The sequence below is a fragment of the Oratosquilla oratoria genome, chromosome 25, assembly GCF_046742065.1.
Source record: "Oratosquilla oratoria isolate Oo_2021 chromosome 25, ASM4674206v1, whole genome shotgun sequence".
NCBI classification, from domain to species: Eukaryota; Metazoa; Arthropoda; class Malacostraca; order Stomatopoda; family Squillidae; genus Oratosquilla; species Oratosquilla oratoria.
This window is the reverse complement of record NC_134801.1, coordinates 41,782,469-41,804,059: the sequence shown is the minus strand read 5'-3', so window position 1 is coordinate 41,804,059 and position 21,591 is coordinate 41,782,469. Positions and strand designations below refer to the sequence as shown.

Here is a 21,591-nt window from a genome sequence, read left to right as displayed (position 1 = left end):
ATGACTGTATTTATATATACAAGTTGTAAAATATATTCAAAGTAACATTCTTTTCCAAGAAATAAAATAAAATTTTCGTCTCGCTTACCATAGACTTTGGACGTGGTCTGCTTTCAGACTTGCCTTTTTTTCGCGGCTGCCCTTTTGCTGGTGGTTCTTGGAAGTGTAGCGTAGGCTGAGACCTGAAAAAACAATCACTCGAGTTGACAAAACAAATCTACATTCACTTTACTTACAATGCTCCAACTTTATATTCAAGCCACTGGAAGACATTTGGAATGCATGTTATAAATTACAGAAATAACTTGAATCATTCTACACCTGATAAAACAATCTAAATATCTATTACACCTCCACCTGTGTTTGTACACACACCCACACACATATGCATAGTTGAAGTACTGAGGTTGAAAGAAATATGGAATACTGATATAGGTCAAGTAGTGTATTTAAAATCAAAATTGTAGAAATCAATATGGAACATACAAATAAATTGAAAGGTAAATAAAACCTCAAACTATTCAAAACAATGGTTACTGACGACTGAAATAGTGAATTGGTTATGGACAATAGACATGATCAAGGTGATTATGGAAAATTTAAGGCTAAGAAAAACATATTCTGAAGATCAATGGAAGAAAGAAGTGGAAACCAGACAGGTTCAATCAAATAAGTCAGACAGCCACATTATCCAGGTACATGGGTCTAGAAAAATGGAGAAAATGAGGAACCAATAGAACAAAGGAAGCTTACAAATGAGCTAGAAATGACTACACAAAAATTCTCTGGGAGAAGGAAAGAAATCTGAAAGGAGTATTGTAGATAAATACAAAGATGAACCAATACTGTTTTACAGGTTTATCAAGGGTTGAGACAGGAATGAAATCACCAAGATAATAGTAAGTGGTGTGGGTTTTGAGGAGACTTCAGCTCTGGCAGAAATAATGAAAGTTCCCAATACGTCTTCAAAAAAAGAGATAGATTTTTTACAGGAAGATGAGGTGAGCTATAATTTGGGCTTAGAAAATATAAACATAGAAGTGAAGGAAACCATTAGTCTTTTGGGAACACTGGATCTGAGATGAGCTTCAGGATCTGATGGGATCTCAAACTGGGTATATAAAGAATGGAGAGAACAAATGGCAGATAAGATTCATAATCTTATTGTGTTCCTTAAAAGAAACGACAGTACCACAGAAATGGAAAAGGGCTAACATGGCACCAATTCACAAAAGAGAAAGTAAGGAGACACCACTCAAATATGGGGCAGTATCAATGACCAACACAACAGTGAAATTACATGAAAGGCTCATCAATGATCAATGGGTCAGAGATCCTGAAGAGATGAACATTAAGACTTGCAGTATGGCTTTAGATCTAGAAGTTCATGTGTGTTGAACCTATTAGCTTGTACAATAACTGATATACTGCAAGATAGGGAGGGTTGGGTGGACTGTGTGTACCTCAACATAGAGAAGCCTTTTGATAAATTATTTCACAGTCTCTTGTCTGAAAACTGGAGCACACTGAATACTAAGAGGCTTCTCAGATGAATGAAAAATTTTCTGAAGAGCAAGTGCATGAGGACAGTACTAAAGGATAAGATGTCAGTAAGGAAACCAGTGAGCACCAGTTCCATAAGGTTCAATTCTGGCACCTACATGTTTCTTATCTATATAAATGACATGATCAAAAAAACAATCTATACTAAAATAGTTGCAGATGATACAAAGATCATAGGAAGAGTGAAAAACCAGGGTTGTCAGCTGTTGCAAAAATATCTAAACACCATACTTGCATGGAACCAAGAATGTAAAATTATTTTCAACAACAACAATAATAATAATAATAATAATAATAAAAGGGGGGAGGGGGGCAACAGGTCAAGAGGGCTGTCTTTAAACTACTCCTTGGGATGAAACTCCATTACAAAAGCAAAAGAAGATAATGACCTGAGAGTAACGATCAAAGAACCTGTCACCTGAGAGACATATCTATAAGAACATGGGTGAGACTCGTGGAATGGTGCAGAGCATTTAGTTGGTTGTTCATGGTATGAATAGAGATATGATGGAAAAACTCACAGAAACCCTAATCTATCTAAGATTGAGACACATGTCAGTGGTATAGTCCCCATAGAATGAAAGGTAAAAGTATGACTGAAGGAATACAAATGGCAGCAATCAAACCGATTCCAGCCTGGCAACTACACCATACAACAAGAGTCTGCCAACACTCAAAGATCGAAGGGAAAGAGGTGGATTGATTACTGTGTTCAGGTTACTAAAGGGAACAGACTGCATTGATAGAAGAGATCTTGATTAGGGATGGGAGGGCTTTAAGAGATCGTAAGGACAAACTAAAAAAGAAAATGTCTAAAGAAAGTGAAGAAATACTTTTCCATATAGATGCACAAATACTTGGAACAGCTTAAAAAGCCCAAGCTGGGGCAATGCATCAATTTAAATCTAAATATGATAACTGGAGAATAAGGAGATACAAACCAAGTTGAAACCGTATATAAATTTGAAACTATGATAATTGGAGAGTGAGACAGGACCCTATGAACATTGCTTCTTTACTGTATACTATAATTAGGTAAACAAACAAACAAAAAAAAAACACAAACATACACACATCCATGCACAGGCACATTGGTAGCGTTCACAACTGCTGCTCCAGTGTTCTGAGTTCGAATCCCGCTCAGGGCTGAAATAATTTCAGTATTGCTGTGCTGTGAGCCATTACTCCAACTCTCATGGGCAGGGAGTTGGGTGTGTGTGTGTGTAAGGTACAGCATTACCCATAGATTGGTCACATACAAGTTCTAAGCTCTCACCCAGGAGGGTAACAGCTGGTGATCCTAAGTCCAACACATGATCAAAGACCATGGTGAGTCACACACACATCAAAAGCCTTTTCCCCCTTATAAGGGAGATGGCAGAGTCAAAACACTATCTGGTCCCAATCAGGTGCCCAGAGGATGACTAAGAGGTCAGAAGATGCAAAGTATTAAACTCGCTAGTCCAACAACCCCTGATAGTGACCATGGTTCAGCAGCAGGCACTTCTAGCTCAGCCACTGGGGCATATGCCAAATTCATGTAGCACATGTAGACATCAAGTTCCTTTGAATATTACATATCACACAAGAGAAGCAATGCAAAAGCTACATGTCTACTGGTGTGACATTACTGAGTGGTTTACTGTGATTCTACTATATGTAAATGATACAAGGTATAATGTCACAAACTCCCCCCCTATCAGGAAGCTAGGATGGTGCCCCTCACAGAGGACTTTGTAACAAGGAATTTAATGAACCATGCCCTTAGTTCAACTTTACTGGTGGCAGGGTTTGAACTGCCATCCCCTCATCCATTGTTGCAAGTATCAACATCCTAGCCCATTCAACCAGCAAGGTTCCTTCATTAACAAGAAGCAGTATAGACCTGAGCTGGTGTTTAATGTTGATGAACCAGGCCTATACCTGAAGAAGATGCCTGATAGAACCTTTCTTTCAATGAAGAGTATCAGGATTCAAGGTAGCTAAAAACTATACCCTGATGCTGGATGGTCTGGCAGATTCTTGCAGAAATTTGCTATTTGTGGCAATCTCATTCCCTTGACCCCTATGAATAGTAAATGTTACCTTTACTTTACTACCTCTTCCCTACCTGTTACAGCAAGCACACACACACACTATATTAATGCCTCTCTCATCTCTGCACCACATTGGATGAAGAATGATCTCTGTTCCTTGCCACATTGCCTGGATTGAAGGCAATGCAGCAAGAAAATCTGAAGAAAAAGCTGAGGAAAGTAGATACATAAAGGGTGTCTTTGAACTATCCCTTGGGGTTTGTCACTAAAAACCTCGACATCAACAACCATTTAGCCAAAATGGTGAAAAAAAGAAGAAAAAACATGCAAGGCGATCAAATATCAAAATTACTAAACAATTTAACATGATTAAAATACATCACACAGTACATAGAAGTCTATATTTTAGTGACATCCCCTGTGGGCCTGAGTCAGACAGCATTCTTCTATGGTTGGACACATATCACCATGGAAAAATGTTGAGCTACTTTTTGAATTTCATTATCATTTGTCTCTCCTGTACCACTCACTAGACCAACACCTCTTCTTCTTTCCTTATACTCCTGTAGTGATTGTGGTTGTTGTGCTGGTGCTGGTGGAGGGGGTACATATGAATGCTGTCACTATATTCCCAGGTGTGTCATAAAAGGCAACTAATAAGGTGAAGTGAAGGGACTGGAGATTTTCCTCTCTGTGTTTTTCTACCGTGAAGAGTGAAGACATGCTTTCACTTAGCTATCCCCCCTCACAGGTTAAAAATGCCAATGGTATATACAATGGTCTCTATACTCCATTTTTTTTTTTCCCATTGACGGTTTATAAAAATTTAATTCTTTTCACTTTTTTTTTTAACTATTTCAAACTTACCTGTTTCTCAAACTTTCAACATTAATAATTCTGCCTAACCTCCCTTTTGTTATTTCAATCATGACCATAGAATTAAGTAGAACAAACAATTCTTTAATATATCCTTCTGAGCACACAATTATTAACCAATGGATTTGATATTTTTCTGCCCAAGCAAAAGTACCAATCAAAAATACACCCACATTAAAACATGTTACCAAAGGAAATGCTACACTTGCACATGGACAGAATAATACATCTACTACATAATAATGTGTCTCAGTTCCCGTTGAGCGTAAACATGTGTGGATGTACTCGTGCATTTACCTAATTGTAGTACACAGGAAAGGAGCTAGGTTCATTGGGTCTTGTTTACGACTCTCCAATTTTATCATACCTCGCCTTAAATTTCTCTGTGTACGTGTATGTGTATGTGTGTGTACACATGTGCATGTGTGTGTTTACCTAACTGTAATACATGGGAGAGGATTGGAGGCTACTCATGACAACCTTTATCTGATTCTCTGACTACCTTACCTAGCTCTGAAATAATTTCTGGATTCAGCTTGGCCAATATATAGTTCTAAAGATATTCCAAGACTAACTATTTGGAAAGATGTACTTGTTGACATCATTTACATATGTTTTTTAACTTGTTCCCATGACCTATTGCCTCTCTAGTCCCAGACCATGAGATCTCTTGTCAGTTCTATCTATTCCCTTTAGTGTCCTAAACATAAGTATGTGTGTGCATGCATGCCTAACTGTATTATGCAGAAAAGGAGCAACATTAAAGGAGTCTTGTCCCTTACCCTTCAATTATCATCTATCTATATACCAAGGGAGGTAGTCAACACAAAAGGCACATACCCACTCCAAACCTTTCCACTCCCATTCACCACCCTTTCCTCCCTCTCATCTTAGCTTCTCGTGGATGAAGGGTTATCATTATTACTACATCTATTACTTGTTATTCAATTATCATACTTGGGCTATATAATTTTATTCTCCAACTATCATACTATATATATATATATGTGTGTGTGTGTGTGTGTGTGTGTGTGTGTGTGCACATGTAATGTGTGTGTGTGTGTGCATGTGTGAATGTGAATGTGTGTGTATGCATGCAACTAGTTCTCTCCAACTATTAAAACAAATGTGTATAATTGGATACTTGACTATCATTCAAATTTTTTTTAAAGTATTACTGAAGTTATTTTCTATATGTATATTTAGATTATTGTAAGACAATAGTCTAGCAACATGAAACTTTCATAGAATAAGAATTACTTGTGATGCTTACACACAAAAAAATATATATATATTGTTCAACTGTGAAAAAAAAAAAAAAAAAAAAAAAAAAAAAAAAAAAAATACTTCACTCACCTCTCCTGGGCGTGAACGCTTGAAGCTGCTGGCCCCCTGGTGTGCTGCACTTGTACTACTGTAAGAAGAGGGCCACCCTTCACCTGACCTGCCTCCTTCCCATCCACCTCCACCGCCACCACCAGTGCCAGCCACAGAATGCCGTTCCTCTACTACCTTCTTTTCAGCTACTGTACGTCGTGATCTAGGGAGTGTGTTCCTTTCTGGACCAGAAACTTTCAGACTTTGAGTTCGTCTAACACGGGAGGAGCGTTGAGTAGTGTATGAAGGTTCATTGTGGATGCTGGTGTTGGTGGTAGAGGTGGTGGCAGTGGATGCGTTGGTTTCAAGGTCCACATCATCATAAGCTGGGCCCTTGCAGCTAAGAGCTTCCCCCAAGTCAGGGTCTCCACTAGAGTAGCCCGAAGTCAGGTCTTCCGAGGACAGAACACGACTGAAATACAGACAGTGTGCCATACTCCCACATGCTCAATCTACCAACCAAGGACTAGACAAAACAGGCTCTGAGGCAAAGTAAAAAGAAGCTAAAATAACAAAGAAAAGAAACTTCAAACATCAAGCAAGATATTGTCCAAAGTAAATAAATATTTTGAAAATGATGCTACATAACTACATAGCTTTACTTGAAATAACAAGAAAATTACTCATGCAAAATCAAAACATGTGCACCAACATCAAGCATTGTGCCTATGTCACAAATTCTAATGTGTGTACTTCTTGCAGTCTTAGAAAACACAATTCAATCTAAAGGGTGACAATAAACACATGCAAAATACATACTTTAACACCAAATAAAACTAATGTATTCATGAGTTCTACATGTCTCAACTAAACACAATATATTGTTTCTGTGGTTACAAATGATGCAATTGGGGTAAACTAACTCCAGCTCTTAGGCCTGTTGTGGAGGTGCTGTGTCTTCCTGCATTGCCTCTGACTTGAATAAGTGTGGTGGAGGACAGTGATGACTCTTCATCCACAAGGAGCTAAGATGGGAAGGTCAACAAATGGGCCTTTGGATGGGTGTGATATGGGTGTTGGGTGGTGTTTGCTTTGACTAGCCACCCTCTTACAAGAAGGACAAGGTCTTCTGGTATACATGAATACAAACCTTCAGAGACACAAAAACACAAAACACACATATATACATAAAATGGCTGTAATGGACATGTGCAAATTTTGAATGCAAAGTACATGTGTGTACTTTACGTTTGCACTGCTAGGCAGTAAAAAATGGTAAGCATCAATAAATGCATAGGTGTTTAGTGCATCCCTATTCCCATCATTTGCCCACTCTAATACAATCAGTGAGCTCTTGGAGGGAGTGGGTGTGTCTCTCTGTGATAATTCTTCACTTTTGTGCTGAGTAGGAACATTTATAACTCCACTCAGACTGGACAGAATGGAGCAGAAACTGACCATATAGGGGAAAAACCACAATTTGTCTCTTTTGTAATAGAGTTCAACTGATGTGTAGTAGGTGGCTTATGGATGACAAAATAATCCATTTACAACCTCAAACATTTGGTGGAAGTACTACTTGAGACTATACCAAAAACAAAATGGAGCTTTGGTGGACAAAGGCATACTAAACCAAGAACACACACACACACACATAAAAAGTAAACCAATACAGTGTGTACTTTGTGTTTGTGCTCAAAATGTATACATTTTTATCTTCTTTGCCCACTCCAGAGACGAGTATCAAACATGAAGGTGTTAATGGGTTTTGCAGATGAATGGTAGGGAGACCATTTTCTCTGATGTGTCTAGCTGGACAACTATTTGGAAGTACCTCACAATGGTTCCTAGAATATATGAATACATGTGTGAAGTGGACCTTTGTTATGTATGTATTGATATGTGCATATATGTACATGTGTATGTGTGTGTATTTACCTAATTGTATCTTATGGGATGGGGAGCTATGCTCGTGATGTCCCATCTTTGTATCTTGCAGTGTCTAGTTTGCTCTTAAATTCATGTATAGTTTTTGCACACACTATTGTTTCATCCAGTTTCTTCCAAACATCCACTGCTCTGTGTGGAAAACTGTTTTTTTTTTTTTCAGGTCTCTTCTACAGTTGTCCTTTTTGAGTTTCTTTTCATGTCCCCTTGTATTTCTCTTATCCCAATTTAGTAAGTCCTGTGTGTGTGTGTGTGTGTGTGTGTGTGTGTGTGTGTGTGTGTGTATTTACCCAGTTGTATCTTACAGGAAGGGGACCTATGCTTGTGGTGTCCTGTCTTTGTATCTCAATGTCTAATTTGCTCTTAACTTCATGTATAGTTTTTGCACACACTATTTTCTTTGTCCAGTTTGTTCTAGATATTCACCACTCTGTGTGGATATTTTTTTCTTTTCTTTTTTCTAGGTCTCTTCTATAACTGTCTTTTTTGAGTTTCTTTTCATGTCCCCTTGTATTTATCCCAATTTAGTGAGTCCTCTCTATCAAGGACTTCTGTCCCTTTCACGATTCTGTAGATAGTCAGCAGATCACCTCTTTCTCTTCTTTGTTTCAAAGTCAGTAATTTCAATTTAGACAGTCTCTCTTCATATGACAGGTTTGAAAGTGTTGGGGCCATTTTCGTGGTTGCTCTCTGGATTCTTTCAATTTTTCTTATATGTTTTTTTTTTTGGTACTGGGTGACCACAGTGTTGCAGCATACTCAAGTCTAGGCCTTATTAGGGTGACTACATTTTTTTTTAACCATTTCTTCATCTAAATAGATAAAAGCCAACTTTATTAATCTTGGCAAGTTGTTAGATTCTTTGACAATTTTGTTTATCTGTTTATCATGAGACATGTCATTTGTGATAATTATTCCCAGATTGATACCACTTTCTTTACTTTGTTCCGATTTTATACTATCCTGATATTCTCTCTCTCTCTTTTTTTTTTTTACTCTTTCCAAACTCCATTATGCTACATTTCTTATGTTGAAGTCTACTTCCCACTTCTAACTCCATTTCTAAACCTTGTTCAGATTTCTCTGTAGTGATTCATAATCCGTTTCAGTATTCACTTTCCTCAGCAATCTAGCATCATCTGCAAAGAAGCTTGTGTAACATTCCACATCATCCATTTCATTCACGTAAATAGCAAGCATTATTGGAGCCAATACTGATCCCTGTGGAACTCCACTAATCACCTCCCAAGCTGAACTCTTTTTCTGTGAGCACTACTATAATTTTTCTGCCATGCAAGAAATCCTCCATCCAGTTTAGTAATTTTCCATGTATCCCTCCTAGGTTTTCCATTCTTTTAAATGATTTTTTGTGTAGTACTTTACTGAAAGCTTTTTGTAAGTCTAGGAAAGCACAATCAGCCTATCTCTTTCTTTTATTATATCTATTAGTCTTGAGTAGAAACAGATTAAGTTTGTGGTACACGATCTTCCCTGTGTGAATCCAAATTGTCACGGGTTTATTATATTGTTTTCTCCCAGGTGTTTTATCCATCTATTCTTGAAAATGTTTCACAAATTTTAGCTACAGTGCTTGTAAGGGAGATTGGTCAGTAATTTGTTGGTTCTTTTTTATTTCCTCTTTTACTGGTACCATATTGCCATTTTTCCAGTCCTTTGGTATTTTTCCTTCTTTGAGTGAGCAACTTATTATGTTATATATTTTGTTCATTAGTTCTTCACATTCTTTTAGTATCTAATTTGCAATTCTGTCTAGGCTATGTGATTTCCTGACATCAAGGTTCGTTAATTGATCCATTATTTATTTTTGTGTTATTGTTATTTCTCTCATAGGATCACACTTCACTTCCTTCGTCCCAATGATGTACTTTTCCTCTAGTGAAAACAGACTAAGTGATTGTTCATAACTTCAGCCATTTCTAATTCTTCTGTATATTCTATATTTCTGTGGTGTAGTTTCACCATTTCCTGTTTATTTTTAAGTTTACCATTCACATATCTATAGAATAGTTTGGGTTGATTTTCATATTTTTCTATTATGTCTTTTTCGTAGTTTCCTTTTTCCTCTTTGCGAACTTTTACATATTCATTTCTTTGGTTGATATATATTTGCCACTTTCAATTCTTTTTTTCCATCTTTTCCAAGCTTTATCTCTTGTCTTTTGCCATACTGCATCTTCTGTAGAACCAGCATTTAGTATACACCTTTTCCTGTTTCTGTCTTGGTACACATTTATCTACTCCTTCATTAGAAATTTCCACCAAAATCATCAATTTCTCTTACACTTGTGTCTCTTCACTGTAGAAATTTTCCAAATTTGATAAGAACTTATGTTTCCCAAAGTCAGTTTTGTTGTACACCAGTCTTCCTTTTCTGCATTTCTCACCATATATATTACCTCCTTTAGTTCAACCTCTATTAGTATGTGGTCACTCTTTACTATTGATGTCTTGTATTCAATTTTATCCACAATTTCAGGTTCTGTTGTAAATATCAAATCCAGTCCCAACAGTTCTTCATTACTTCTCTATCTGGTATTTTCTTTTACCCATTGTGTCACTGTATATTCTATAGTCATGTCAAGTATTACACTTCCCCATAGATCCTCTCTGCCTTTCACTGTCATCTCTTCCCAACAGATTTCCTTGCAATTAAAATCTCCCATATGTACCAGGTTACCTCCATCCTTCAGCATCTCTTTTAATGAATGCCTTATATCTTCTAACATTTTTGAATGCTCTCCCTCTTTCCAAGGGCCCAATTTTGTGTGTGTGTGTGTGTGTGTGTGTGCATGTGTGTATTTTGGAAATAACCAATGCTTCTGTCCTTGTGAAGTATAGTGCAATGACAAAGTGGGGTCAGAGATAGTAAAAGAAAGATTTCAAAGAGTGACAGAATGAGGAAAAAGGTGAAGTTAAAATTGATCAGCCATTTTTCTTTTTGACAGGATTCAATGCTGCATCACTGGCCTTTTGGATTGCTAGTAAAATCCCCATTGTATTGACTGCATAAAATTTATGTAATCAATGCCCCATTATGTATCTAGGAAAACATGTGCAAAAAGTTTTAACCAAAAGGTAATGATTTATTTATTAAGGTAATGATTTATTTATTGATTTTCCATATCTTTATTTGTTTATCTATTTAATTTTCATGAACTTAGACAAAGCATATGACAGGGCTGATTGTGAAGTGCAAAGTGTATTGCAGATGTACAAGACTTGGGAAAGTCTATTAAGTCATCAAAAGTTTTTACACGAGTAGAAGGGTGTGTGTGAGGGTTAGAATAGGAGAGAGCGAATGGTGCGACATAAATGTAGGTCTGCATCAGGGTTGTATGTCATCATAATTGTACAACAAATATATACATGAATGGAGGAGTAAGAAAGGTAAATGGAATAGAGCTAAACAGAGGTTTGGAATTGCTGCATGAGGGTGGAGGGATACACGAGCTAAACTAGGTGTTCTTTGTGCACAACACTCCAATTGTGGTTGATACCAAAAGGGCCTTTTCCCCTTACAAGGGGGGTTTGCCCAACCAAGGCATACACCCACCCACTACCAATTTGCTGTCCCTCCTATACATATGTATATTATGCACACACATCTACACACACCATTCACTCCATCAATCCTAACTAGGTGTTTATGGGTTTTGAAGGTGACCACCACATGCTGGTGGCCATTGTTGGCCCTCCTGGTTGGGAGAACCAAGGCAGCAGACTAAACTATTAATTTTATATTGCAGTAACATAATTACTTCATAACAATTCTATCACAACTTCATTGGTGATTGCAGGTGTCGAAACATTATTACGCATTTAAAAATATCCTCTGTTGCCCATGTCTCCTATTGTATTTAAAAAATCCTGAAATTAGCACTCAGTCCATTTCCACAGTTTTCCACCTTCACCTTTTTTATTTACCAGCATATTCCATTATACATGCTTTAACTTCACAGGCTAATGTCATAAATAGTAAGCAAACATTCACTATACACACCAATGATCCTAAACAAGTTCCCACTTGCCAATACCAACAGCTTAAGCTTGAAATGTTGCTTATTCATAACAATGCAAGACAATAATCAGCACCTATTGCATAAAGGATATTTGTGTACCCAAACATTTTAACATATGGCAGTTCATGACAAGCCAATCCCAAGCAATAAAAAGAAGCAAATTCCCGTTCCCCAAAGTTCCAGAAGAACTGCAACTGAGAATTAAAATAACCATCTTATTCCACATGTCCTAAACCAACCTGAATAACCAAAAATTTATGAAAAATCAACTAAAACCCACTAAAAACATAAAAATAACGGAAGCACATAAACCATGCTGTTTTCTATTTTGAAATGCTGTTTTGTCTGCTAAACAACAGGTAATTCAAGAAAATGTTTAAATGGCAAAAATTAAATTCATGCACACCATAAAAAAATATTAACCAATCAAAGATTATCTGGGAGTGGCTTCATGTCTGTCTTTCTCCAAAGTACTACTTTGAGGAAATATACATATAATTTTAATTGAAGTGATTACTTTTTTGCATCAAATTACCCTATTAGGCCTAATAACAACTTGACAATAGGTGACCTTGAAATGTGGATAACTATAAAGCAATAAAATTCAATATCTATTTGATGCAACTGGATGTCAAGCACAATAAGCAACAATACGGATGCTGACATACAGCACTAAAACAATGTGCCAAGAAAATCCATTACATGACAAAATTGCATTCAGGAAAAAATTGAATAATAAACAATAAACAAATAAACGAATAAAATAAAATAAAGAAATAAACTAATAAAAACTAAAGCAAGAAAACCAAAAGAATGGCAATGTAAAAATTCAGTGAAAAGAATAAAATACACCATGGCCATAACAATAAGATTTCTTATGCAATAAAGATCCAATCATTCAGTAATATTTTGTTTTGACCATGACTCTCCTGTTCACTAGTATATGCATCCTAATCTGACAACTCCACCTGAAGTAACAGGTGTGACTATGATGGAAGTGTAAACCTACAAGTATTATATGAATTACCTGTGCAAAACTTTAGGACTAAAAGTGTACTGTATATGTAAAAAAAAAACTGGCACAGACACACAAACATGCACACATAGACACACATGAAGGCATAAGAATAAATTGAAGACAGAAACACACACATACACACAAGGGAATGAGAACAAACTGAAGAAGATAAAGTGTCTAAAGGTTGTGAAGAAGTAGTTTTCCATATATGCATAAGACTCTTGGAATAGCATTGAAGGTGGTGATACAAGTCAAGCTGAAATCATACATGAATTCAAATGTAGGTATGGTATATAATTGGAGAATGAGATAATATAGTCCAAGTGGGAACTACTCATTAGTTTTACAATACATATAATAACTAGGAGTGAGGTGGAGGTATACTGTAGATTAAGAGAAGCAAGTAAACGCCTTGGAGGGTTAAAAAGTGTCATGAGAAATAGGCATCTGGGAATGGATGCAATGAGGGGACTGTAAGGGTTGGAGACTTTGAATTTAAGAGGGGCAGAGGAAAAGTTTAAATGTGTTTGAGATGAAATGTCTGAGAAATATGGTAGAGGTTTCAAGGTTGGATAGTGAGACACGAGGGGGTGAGGAGGAGAGCAGGGGTGGAACAGGAGATGGCAGAAAGGGTTGATGAAAAATTATTGGGATGGTCTGGACACATGGGATGAATGAGAGAAGAAAGATTAGTAGAAGTGGTGTGAAAGGTAGAGGTGGTTGGAGTGAACTTGAGGGGAAGACCAAAGATGAGATGATGGGATGGATGGGGTGAAAGGGGCTTTGAGCAAGAGGGAAATGTCTGTTGAGCAAGGAAGGGAGAGGGCAGGAGATAAGGGTGAGTGGAGGATAGCTGTGTATAGATGATACTGTGATGCAAGGGAGGGAGCAGGGGATGAGGAGGAGAGTGGCTTTGTGTGAATGAAATTTTAACACAGCCCAAAGGGATTTCTCCCAGTCTTCATTTTCTGCATGAGGGGACAGAGAGGGACGAAGGGGTGACCAATTAAGTGAAATGGCCTTGCTGTGGATGTACTGTGTCTTGCTGCATTGCTTCTGACCAAGGGCAGTGGACAGGATACAGGGATGACCCTTCATCCACAAGGGGCTAAGATGAAAGGGAGGAATGTGTGGTGGATGGGAGTAGAATGGGTGGGAGTGGGTGTGCCTTATGACTTGGCCCCTTATACGAGGGAAGAAGTCTTTAGTATATAGGATATATGATAACTAGAGGGTAAAAGATATTGGAGATATAAAAAAAAAAGACAGGAAAATTGCATAGCGAATAACAAGAGATTTGGAAGTTGTTGATGAATATGTGAGTAGTATTTCATGACAGATGACAAATAATAAAAATAATTTAAAGTCTGATTCTTCCCAGACTATGCAGGAGTGGTGTGGTCACCAACCAAAGGGCTTTTTCCCCCTTACAGGGAAGGTAGCCAAAGTCAAAATGCATAATTCCACTCCCACCCATTTCATCTCCACCCACTCCATTCCCATTCACCACCCTTCCTCTTTTCTTGGCTTCTCCTAGATGACAGATCATGCTGCATCTCACTCATTGCCCTGGGTCAGAAGCAATGAAGCAAAACACAGCACATCCACAGCAAGGCTGCTTCATTTAATTGGTTACACCACCCTCTCTGTCCCCTCATTCAAAAAGAGAAGACAGGGAGAAATCACTATGAGCTGTGACATAACCACTTCCTAACCCCCTCATCCCCCACCCACTCCCTTCCATGCATCACAGCATCATTCATATACAACTATACTCCTCTCACTCCTATCTTCTGTCTTCTCCCTTACTACTTCAATAGACATCCCCCTCTTTCTCAATGCCCCTTTTACCCTCCATCCCTTTCATCATCAGTTGCCCCCTCCTGGGAGTGGTTATGTGTAAATGATATTTTGATGCAGCAAAAGTAACACCATAATGATATCTAATCTGATAAAGGTACAGAAAAATAGAAAGATTTTCCTTGATCAACAAGAGATCAGTGAAAAATTGAACAAGTAAAATTACTTAAAAGCTATTAGGAGGTATATCTTTCCACATAGATGGTGAACTGTGAAATAAGTTGGATGACAATATAACTCGCACCAACAACATAAATTTAAAGCAAAGTTTGACAGTGGAGACTGATGTTCCATGAGTTACAACTAGGTAAACATAAACATACACACACATACTGAGAGGTGAGAAACATGTAGAACTAGAAACAGAAGAATGTGGATGAAAAAAAGTGACAAGGGAACCAAGCATGTATTCAAGAAGCTTGGAGAGGAAAGAGATACATCTGGAAATTGTAAAAATGTTGGAGACAGACAAATGCCTTGTAATAACTATTCTGGCTAAAACCAAGTAATTTTATTTGACTACGAAGAACCCCCAGGGAACTATAGGAGAGAAACACACACACACACACACACCAAAGGCTTTTTCCCCCTTATAAGGGAGGTAGCCAAAAAACAAAGGCATACCCTCCCATCCATTCTATCCCTATCACACTCCACTCCCCTCCACCCTTTTATCTTGGCACCTCCTGGATGATGGGTCATCCCTGCATCTCACCCACTGCCCTGGTTCAGAAGCAGTGTCACAAATAAAAGAGGTGTGGAAGGCAGAAGTGGGGGAGTAAACTTGAGGGAACAACCAAGGATGAGATGGATAGAAGGGGTGAAATGGGTGTTGAACAAGGAAGGGAGCAAGGAAGGGAGAAAGTAGGAGATAAGGGTGAGCGGAGATGGCTGTGTATAGATGATACGAAACTGTATAGAGTAGAGACTTGGGATTTAAGAGAGGTAGAGAGTAAAAGTTTAGATGTGTTTGAGATGAAATCTCTGAGAAGTTTGGTAGGGGTTACTAGGCTGGATGGAGTGAGATGCGAGGATGTGAGGAGAGTAGGGGTGGAAAGGGAGTTTGAAGATGGGGTTGATGAAAGGATATTGCGATGGTTTGGACATGTGTAAAGAATGAGTGAAGAAAGATTAGTAAAACAGGTGTCGCAGGCAGAGGTGGAAGTAGTGAACACGAGGGGGTGACTGAGGATGAGTTGAATGGATGGGGTAGGAGGGGCATTGGGAGGGAGGGGAGAGGACAGAGGATGGAGGTGTGTGGAGAATGGTTCTGCATGGAAGGGAGTGGGTGGGGGATGGGTGGGGAGAGAGTATGTTTGAATGATATTTTTGATGCAGCCCAAAGGGAATTTTCCCTGTCTTCTCTTTTTCTGCATGGGGGGGGGCAGAGAGGGGGGTTATTGACTAATAGTAGCCTTGCTGTGCATGTGCTGTGTCTTGCTGCATTGCTTCTGACCCAGGGCAGTGGGTGAGAAGCTGGGATGACCAGTCATCTAGATGGAGCCAAGATGGGAGAGAGAGAGAAACGGGGTGAGTGGGAATGGAGTGTGGGGATGGATTGGGTGGGAGTGGATTTTATGCTTTTGTTTTTTGGCTGCCTTCCTTGCAAAAGGGAAAGAAGTCATTAGTATATGTTCATACACATACAATATATATATACAGTGCTCGACAAAATTCGCGCCTGCTTAGGCCAGACCGGGCGCAAACTATGGCGAAAAAATGATGGTCATTTTGATGGTGAAACAAAGATGTCAGAACTCGCGCCTGCCTGTATGACGTCACTGCATCCAAGGACGATGCGACCAGGGAAGCTGGAGCACGTCAGTTTCCTCAGGGCATTCGTGGAGGTAGGGTGTGTGTGGCGTTGTGCTCGTGAGGAGGCCAAGTTTTGTGTCGCATTTTTTTTTACCTTTTTTCCCTTTTCAGTGTAAATATGGCTCTGACCAACCATTTAAGCAATGAACAGATTGCATAGGTGCTGGTATTGAAAGATGCAGGCCATGGAACGAAAGAAATAAGTGACTTGATGAACATAACCCTTCCACAGTGCGCAGGTGGATAAGGCGTCGACGCCAAGAAAACAGTGGTGCAGACCCAGTGCCTAGAAAACACACTGGCAGACCTAGGAAAACTTCCCATAGGGCTACTAATGGCCCTATGGTGAAGGGCTACTAATGGCCCTATGGGAAGTTTTCCTAGGCCTGCCAGTGTGTTTTCTAGGCACTGGGTCTGCACCACTGTTTTCTTGGCGTCGACGCCTTATCCACCTGCGCACTGTGGAAGGGTTTATGTTCATCAAGTCACTTATTTCTTTCGTTCCATGGCCTGCATCTTTCAATACCAGCACCTGTGCAATCTGTTCATTGCTTAAATGGTTGGTCGGAGCCATATTTACACTGAAAAGGGAAAAAAGGTAAAAAAATGCGACACAAAACTTGGCCCCCTCACGAGCACAACGCCACACACACCCTACCTCCACGAATGCCCTGAGGCAACTGACGCGCTCCAGCTTCCCTGGTCGCATCGTCCTTGGATGCAGTGACGTCATACAGGCAGGCGCGAGTTCTGACATCTTTGTTTCACCATCAAAATGACCATCATTTTTTCGCCATAGTTTGCGCCCGGTCTGGCCTAAGCAGGCGCGAATTTTGTCGAGCAGGGTCAGAGGAGGGATTGAGGAAGCTGGTGGCAGAGTTTGGGAGAGTATGTGATAGAAGAAAGCTAAAGATAAATGTGGGTAAAAGTAAGGTGATGAGATGTACAAGGGGTGAAAGTGGCAGTAGACTGGAAGTGAACATTAAGGGAGAGCGACTGGAGGAAGTGGATAGTTTTAGATACTTGGGTGCAAGTGTAGCAGGAAAAGGTGGAGTGAAGGTGGAGGTAGAATGTAGATTGAGAGAAGCGAGTAAATGCCTTGGTGGTTTAAAGAGTGTAATGAGAAATAGACATTTGGGAATGGATGCGAAGAGGAGACTGTATGAAGGAGTGATTGTGCCAACAGCACTGTATGGGGCAGAAACGTGGAACATAAGAGAAGAAGAGAGAAGGAGTTTGAATGTGTTTGAGATGAGGTGTCTGAGAAGTATGGCGGGGGTTACTAGGCTAGATAGAGTGAGAAATGAGGAGGTGAGGAGGAGAACAGGGGTGAAAAAGGATTTGGGAGAGAGGGTTGATGAAAGAATATTAGGATGGTTTGGACACATGGAAAGAATGAGTGAAGAAAGACTAGTAAAAGAGGTATGGAAGGCAGATGTGGAGGGAGTGAACATGAGGGGACGTCCTAGGATGAGGTGGATGGATGGGGTGAAGGGGGCTTTGGGGAAGAGGGGAATGTCTGTTGAGGAAGGAAGGGAGAGGACGGAAGACAGAGGTGAGTGGAGAATGGTTGTATATGGATGATGTTGTGACTGCATGAGGAGGAATGGGTGGGGGGGTGGGGTAGTATGTGTGAGTAAATTTTGACGCAGCCCGAAGGGATTTCTCCCTGTCCTCTCCTTATATGCAAAGGGGGACGGAGAGGGGGGGTCGCCGATTAAATGAAGCGGCCTTGCTGTGGATGTACTGTGTCTTGCGACACTGCTTCTGACCCAGGGCGGTGGGCAGGGTGCAGGGATGACCCGTCATCCAGGAGGTGCTCAGATGAGAGGAAGGGTGGGAGGGGTGTGGAGTGTATTTGGGGATGAAATGGGTGGGAGTGTTTTTATGCCTTTCCCTTTTTGGCTACCTCCCTTGGAAGGGGGAAAAAGCCTTGGTATATGTATGTATGTATGCTACCTCCCTTGTAAGGGGGAAAAAGCCTTGGTATATGTATGTATGTATATATATATATATATATATATATATAGATACATATATATATATCATATATATATATATTTATATATATACATATATATATACACATATATATATATATGTATTTATATATATATATACACACACACATTTATCAAAGCTTTGATAAAGACAATGTGAAGTTGAAATGTCAGCATTAAATTCTCTTACTATTTCCTCATCTCTCTCCACCATCATTTATATATATATATATATATAATATATATATATTATATATATCATCCTGTCCAATTCCTTCTATAAATACTCTTCTGAGGAGAGTTCCTGCAGTGCTTAATACACTCCTTTGTATTTCTTGCATTCACTCCTGTCTCCTTTCCTTTCATAAACTGGAAAAACACATTATCTTTCTTATTTTTTGTAACACTTCCTTTTGCAACCTTTTAGGATCCTTCATTATTTTCCTTCATCCTTTGTTTAGCACCTCACAAGTATTCTCCAGAGTTCTCATATTTCTAAGACATGCACTGCATTCTCCACATCCTTTCTAAATTTTCCCCACCAGGCAAAAACCCTTTTCACAAGGACCAATGATGGGTATCTGCAAGTGAAGGTCCTGCAGGGTGGATATCAATGAGTATTATCTCTTTGGCTCTGATCTCACTGATCTCCAAAGCCTATCGCATTATCAATTCCAATTGGTATAGAACCTTCCCCATTCTCTCCATCCATTTTTTTTTTACATTACTCTTATTACTATCAAAATGACCATATTTCCCAGGTTTTCACTTCCAATTTCATCCCCTTAATTCTTCTTTTTAGGTCCACTTTAAGCAATAATTGTTACCCCAATCCTGTACATCATTTCCTATAACCTTCATCAACATATCTGAGCACTAACTTCTTTTCAAAATCAACTTATCTATCTATATATACCAATGGCCTCTCCCCTTTATAAGCAAGGCAGTCAGCCAAGGCATGCACCCACTCCCACCCATTGTTTCCCTCTCATTTTAGTTCCTTGTGAATGAAGTGTCATCCCTGTCCTTTCAAAGTAACAACACCTTAAGTGGTGCTGCCCACAGCTGAATGAAGTAGCCTAGCATTAGCCATGAAAAAATCTGTAACACATAATTATTAGGGTTGATTGACATAGTATTAATCCATTCATTATAGGATGCTATCCTCAGTAGAGGGTGGGAAGGGGGAGGGGGAGAGAGAGAGAGAGAGAGAGAGAGAGAGAGAGAGAGAGAGAGAGAGAGAGAGACACACACATATCACTTGGTATTAGCCAGAACAAAATCTGAAGGCATTTACTGCAGACAAGAGTTAAACACTTTCAGCAGTTCATACACAACTGTAGCAACCACTCTGTTAATGTTTAGTGTCTACTCTAATTTCACATTCTACTCCATCTCCCAAGTTATCTATTTTTGCATTTGTGTCTCCTTCCACAACTACTTTGTCCTTCCACTTCATAATCTTTGTGTGTGTGTGTGTATTTACCTGTATTTATCTAGCTGTATTATATGGGAAGGGGAGCTATGCTCATAGTGACCTGGCTCTGTATCTCTCAACACCTATTTTGTTCTTAGATTCTTGTATGGTGTTTGCACACACTGTTGTTTCATCCAATTTGTGTGAGCATGTGTGTGTGTGAGCATGTGTGTGTGTGTGTGTGTGTGTGTGTGTGCATTTATTAACAATTCTATCCTGCATATGTGTGCATGTGAATGTGTATCAGCATGTACGAGTGCATGTATTAATTGAGCTAAAGATTCTAAGGTGTCAAGTCAGGTAGGTCTCATAGTACCATTTTAAATTGATGAAGAATCTATTACATTTATTTACCTTTATCAAATTGTAGTAAACAGAAAAAGAGTTCATGGGGTTCTGGCTATAATTATCCATTTATCATTACTAGTTTTATATGTGTATGTGCATGTGTGTGTATTTACCTAGTTGTGTTTGTGAATTTGCGTTTACTTGTGTGTTTAAACATGTGTCTGTGTGTATGCATTTACCTAATTGTAGTATACAGGAAAGGAGCAACACTCGTTGGGTCCCGTCTCCTAGTCTCCAATTTTCTAACAAATCTAGATTCAACTTCATGTATAATTCCAATTTAATCTATATCTTTGATTTCCAATTATCATATTTACACTTGAATTCATGTTTTGTCTGAGCTTGGGTTATATCATGTGTATTTACCTAGTTGTATCTTACAGGATAGGGGAGCTAAGCTTGTGGTGTCCTGTCTTTGTATCTCTCCATATCCAGTTTGCTCTTAAATTCTTGTATTGTTTTTGCACACATACTGTGTACGTGTGTTTGTGTGTGTGTGTGCATGCACACGCATGTATGTAAAGTACACATTTGTGTGATTGTGTACATTATATGATCAAGGACCACTATCACAGAGTGTGCATATCAATTAAGCTAGAGATTCTAGGGTGTCTAGTAAGGTGGGTCTCTTAGTACCATTGGAACTAGATTGACAAAAAGAAATCTAGTACAGTTATTTATAAGTATTATGCAAGTTTATAAATCAATACACTGTAGTTTTGATGTTCACAGTTTAAATTCAAACATGGCATAGTCCTAATTCTCATCTAGCTTTTACACGTATCTATGATTTTGAAACTGCAGAGCCTCATGAAATCTAGCCTACATGTTCTTCATAGGAAGCTCTCTATATCTGTCAATTTATACATAACCTGCATTTCAAACCTGTGGTGTGTAATGCCTGTGAAAAATCTCCTATTCTGCCTCATTCCCCCATTGTAATACAGACATGCTATACCTGGCCATGTCCTGAGTGCGAGGGGATTTCCTTCTCTGCACTGCTTCTTCTGGAACATCCTGATAATAATCTGTCACATCAGCAGAACGAGCTTTAGTAGATCGAGAACCTCGACTTGTGGAAGAACCTCTTGCCTTGTAGGTGCCCTCACTGTCAGCTCTTAAACGACGTGGCTCCGTTTCATAGGACCCTGTGGATGAAACAGTCTTAAAAACAATGTGGGAACACAAAATCCTACCCCATGTAGAAATGCTCCCCCCCATCAATTAAGGGGGGGGGGGCTGAACCACATTACTGTGCAATTCTATGATTGTGTGTATATTACACAAACACACA

At 39.0% G+C, this 21,591-nt stretch overlaps 1 protein-coding gene across 7 annotated transcripts in view; it reads right to left on the bottom strand.

The window, feature by feature from the left end:
• The window catches only part of ReepA (Receptor expression enhancing protein A), a 49,070-nt gene that overhangs the window by 6,754 nt on the left and 20,725 nt on the right, over positions 1-21,591 (bottom strand). For 4 of the 7 annotated variants that reach the window (XM_076208671.1, XM_076208672.1, XM_076208675.1 and 1 more), the window contains 2 exons: positions 21,256-21,445; positions 89-182 (listed from right to left, as the gene is read on the bottom strand). In XM_076208671.1, coding sequence (XP_076064786.1) covers positions 89-182; positions 21,256-21,445 — 284 coding nt within the window. Of the gene's footprint in view, positions 1-88; positions 183-5,831; positions 6,265-21,255; positions 21,446-21,591 lie in introns of all 7 variants that reach the window. The other 3 variants (XM_076208674.1, XM_076208673.1, XM_076208677.1) reach the window with 2 other exon arrangements.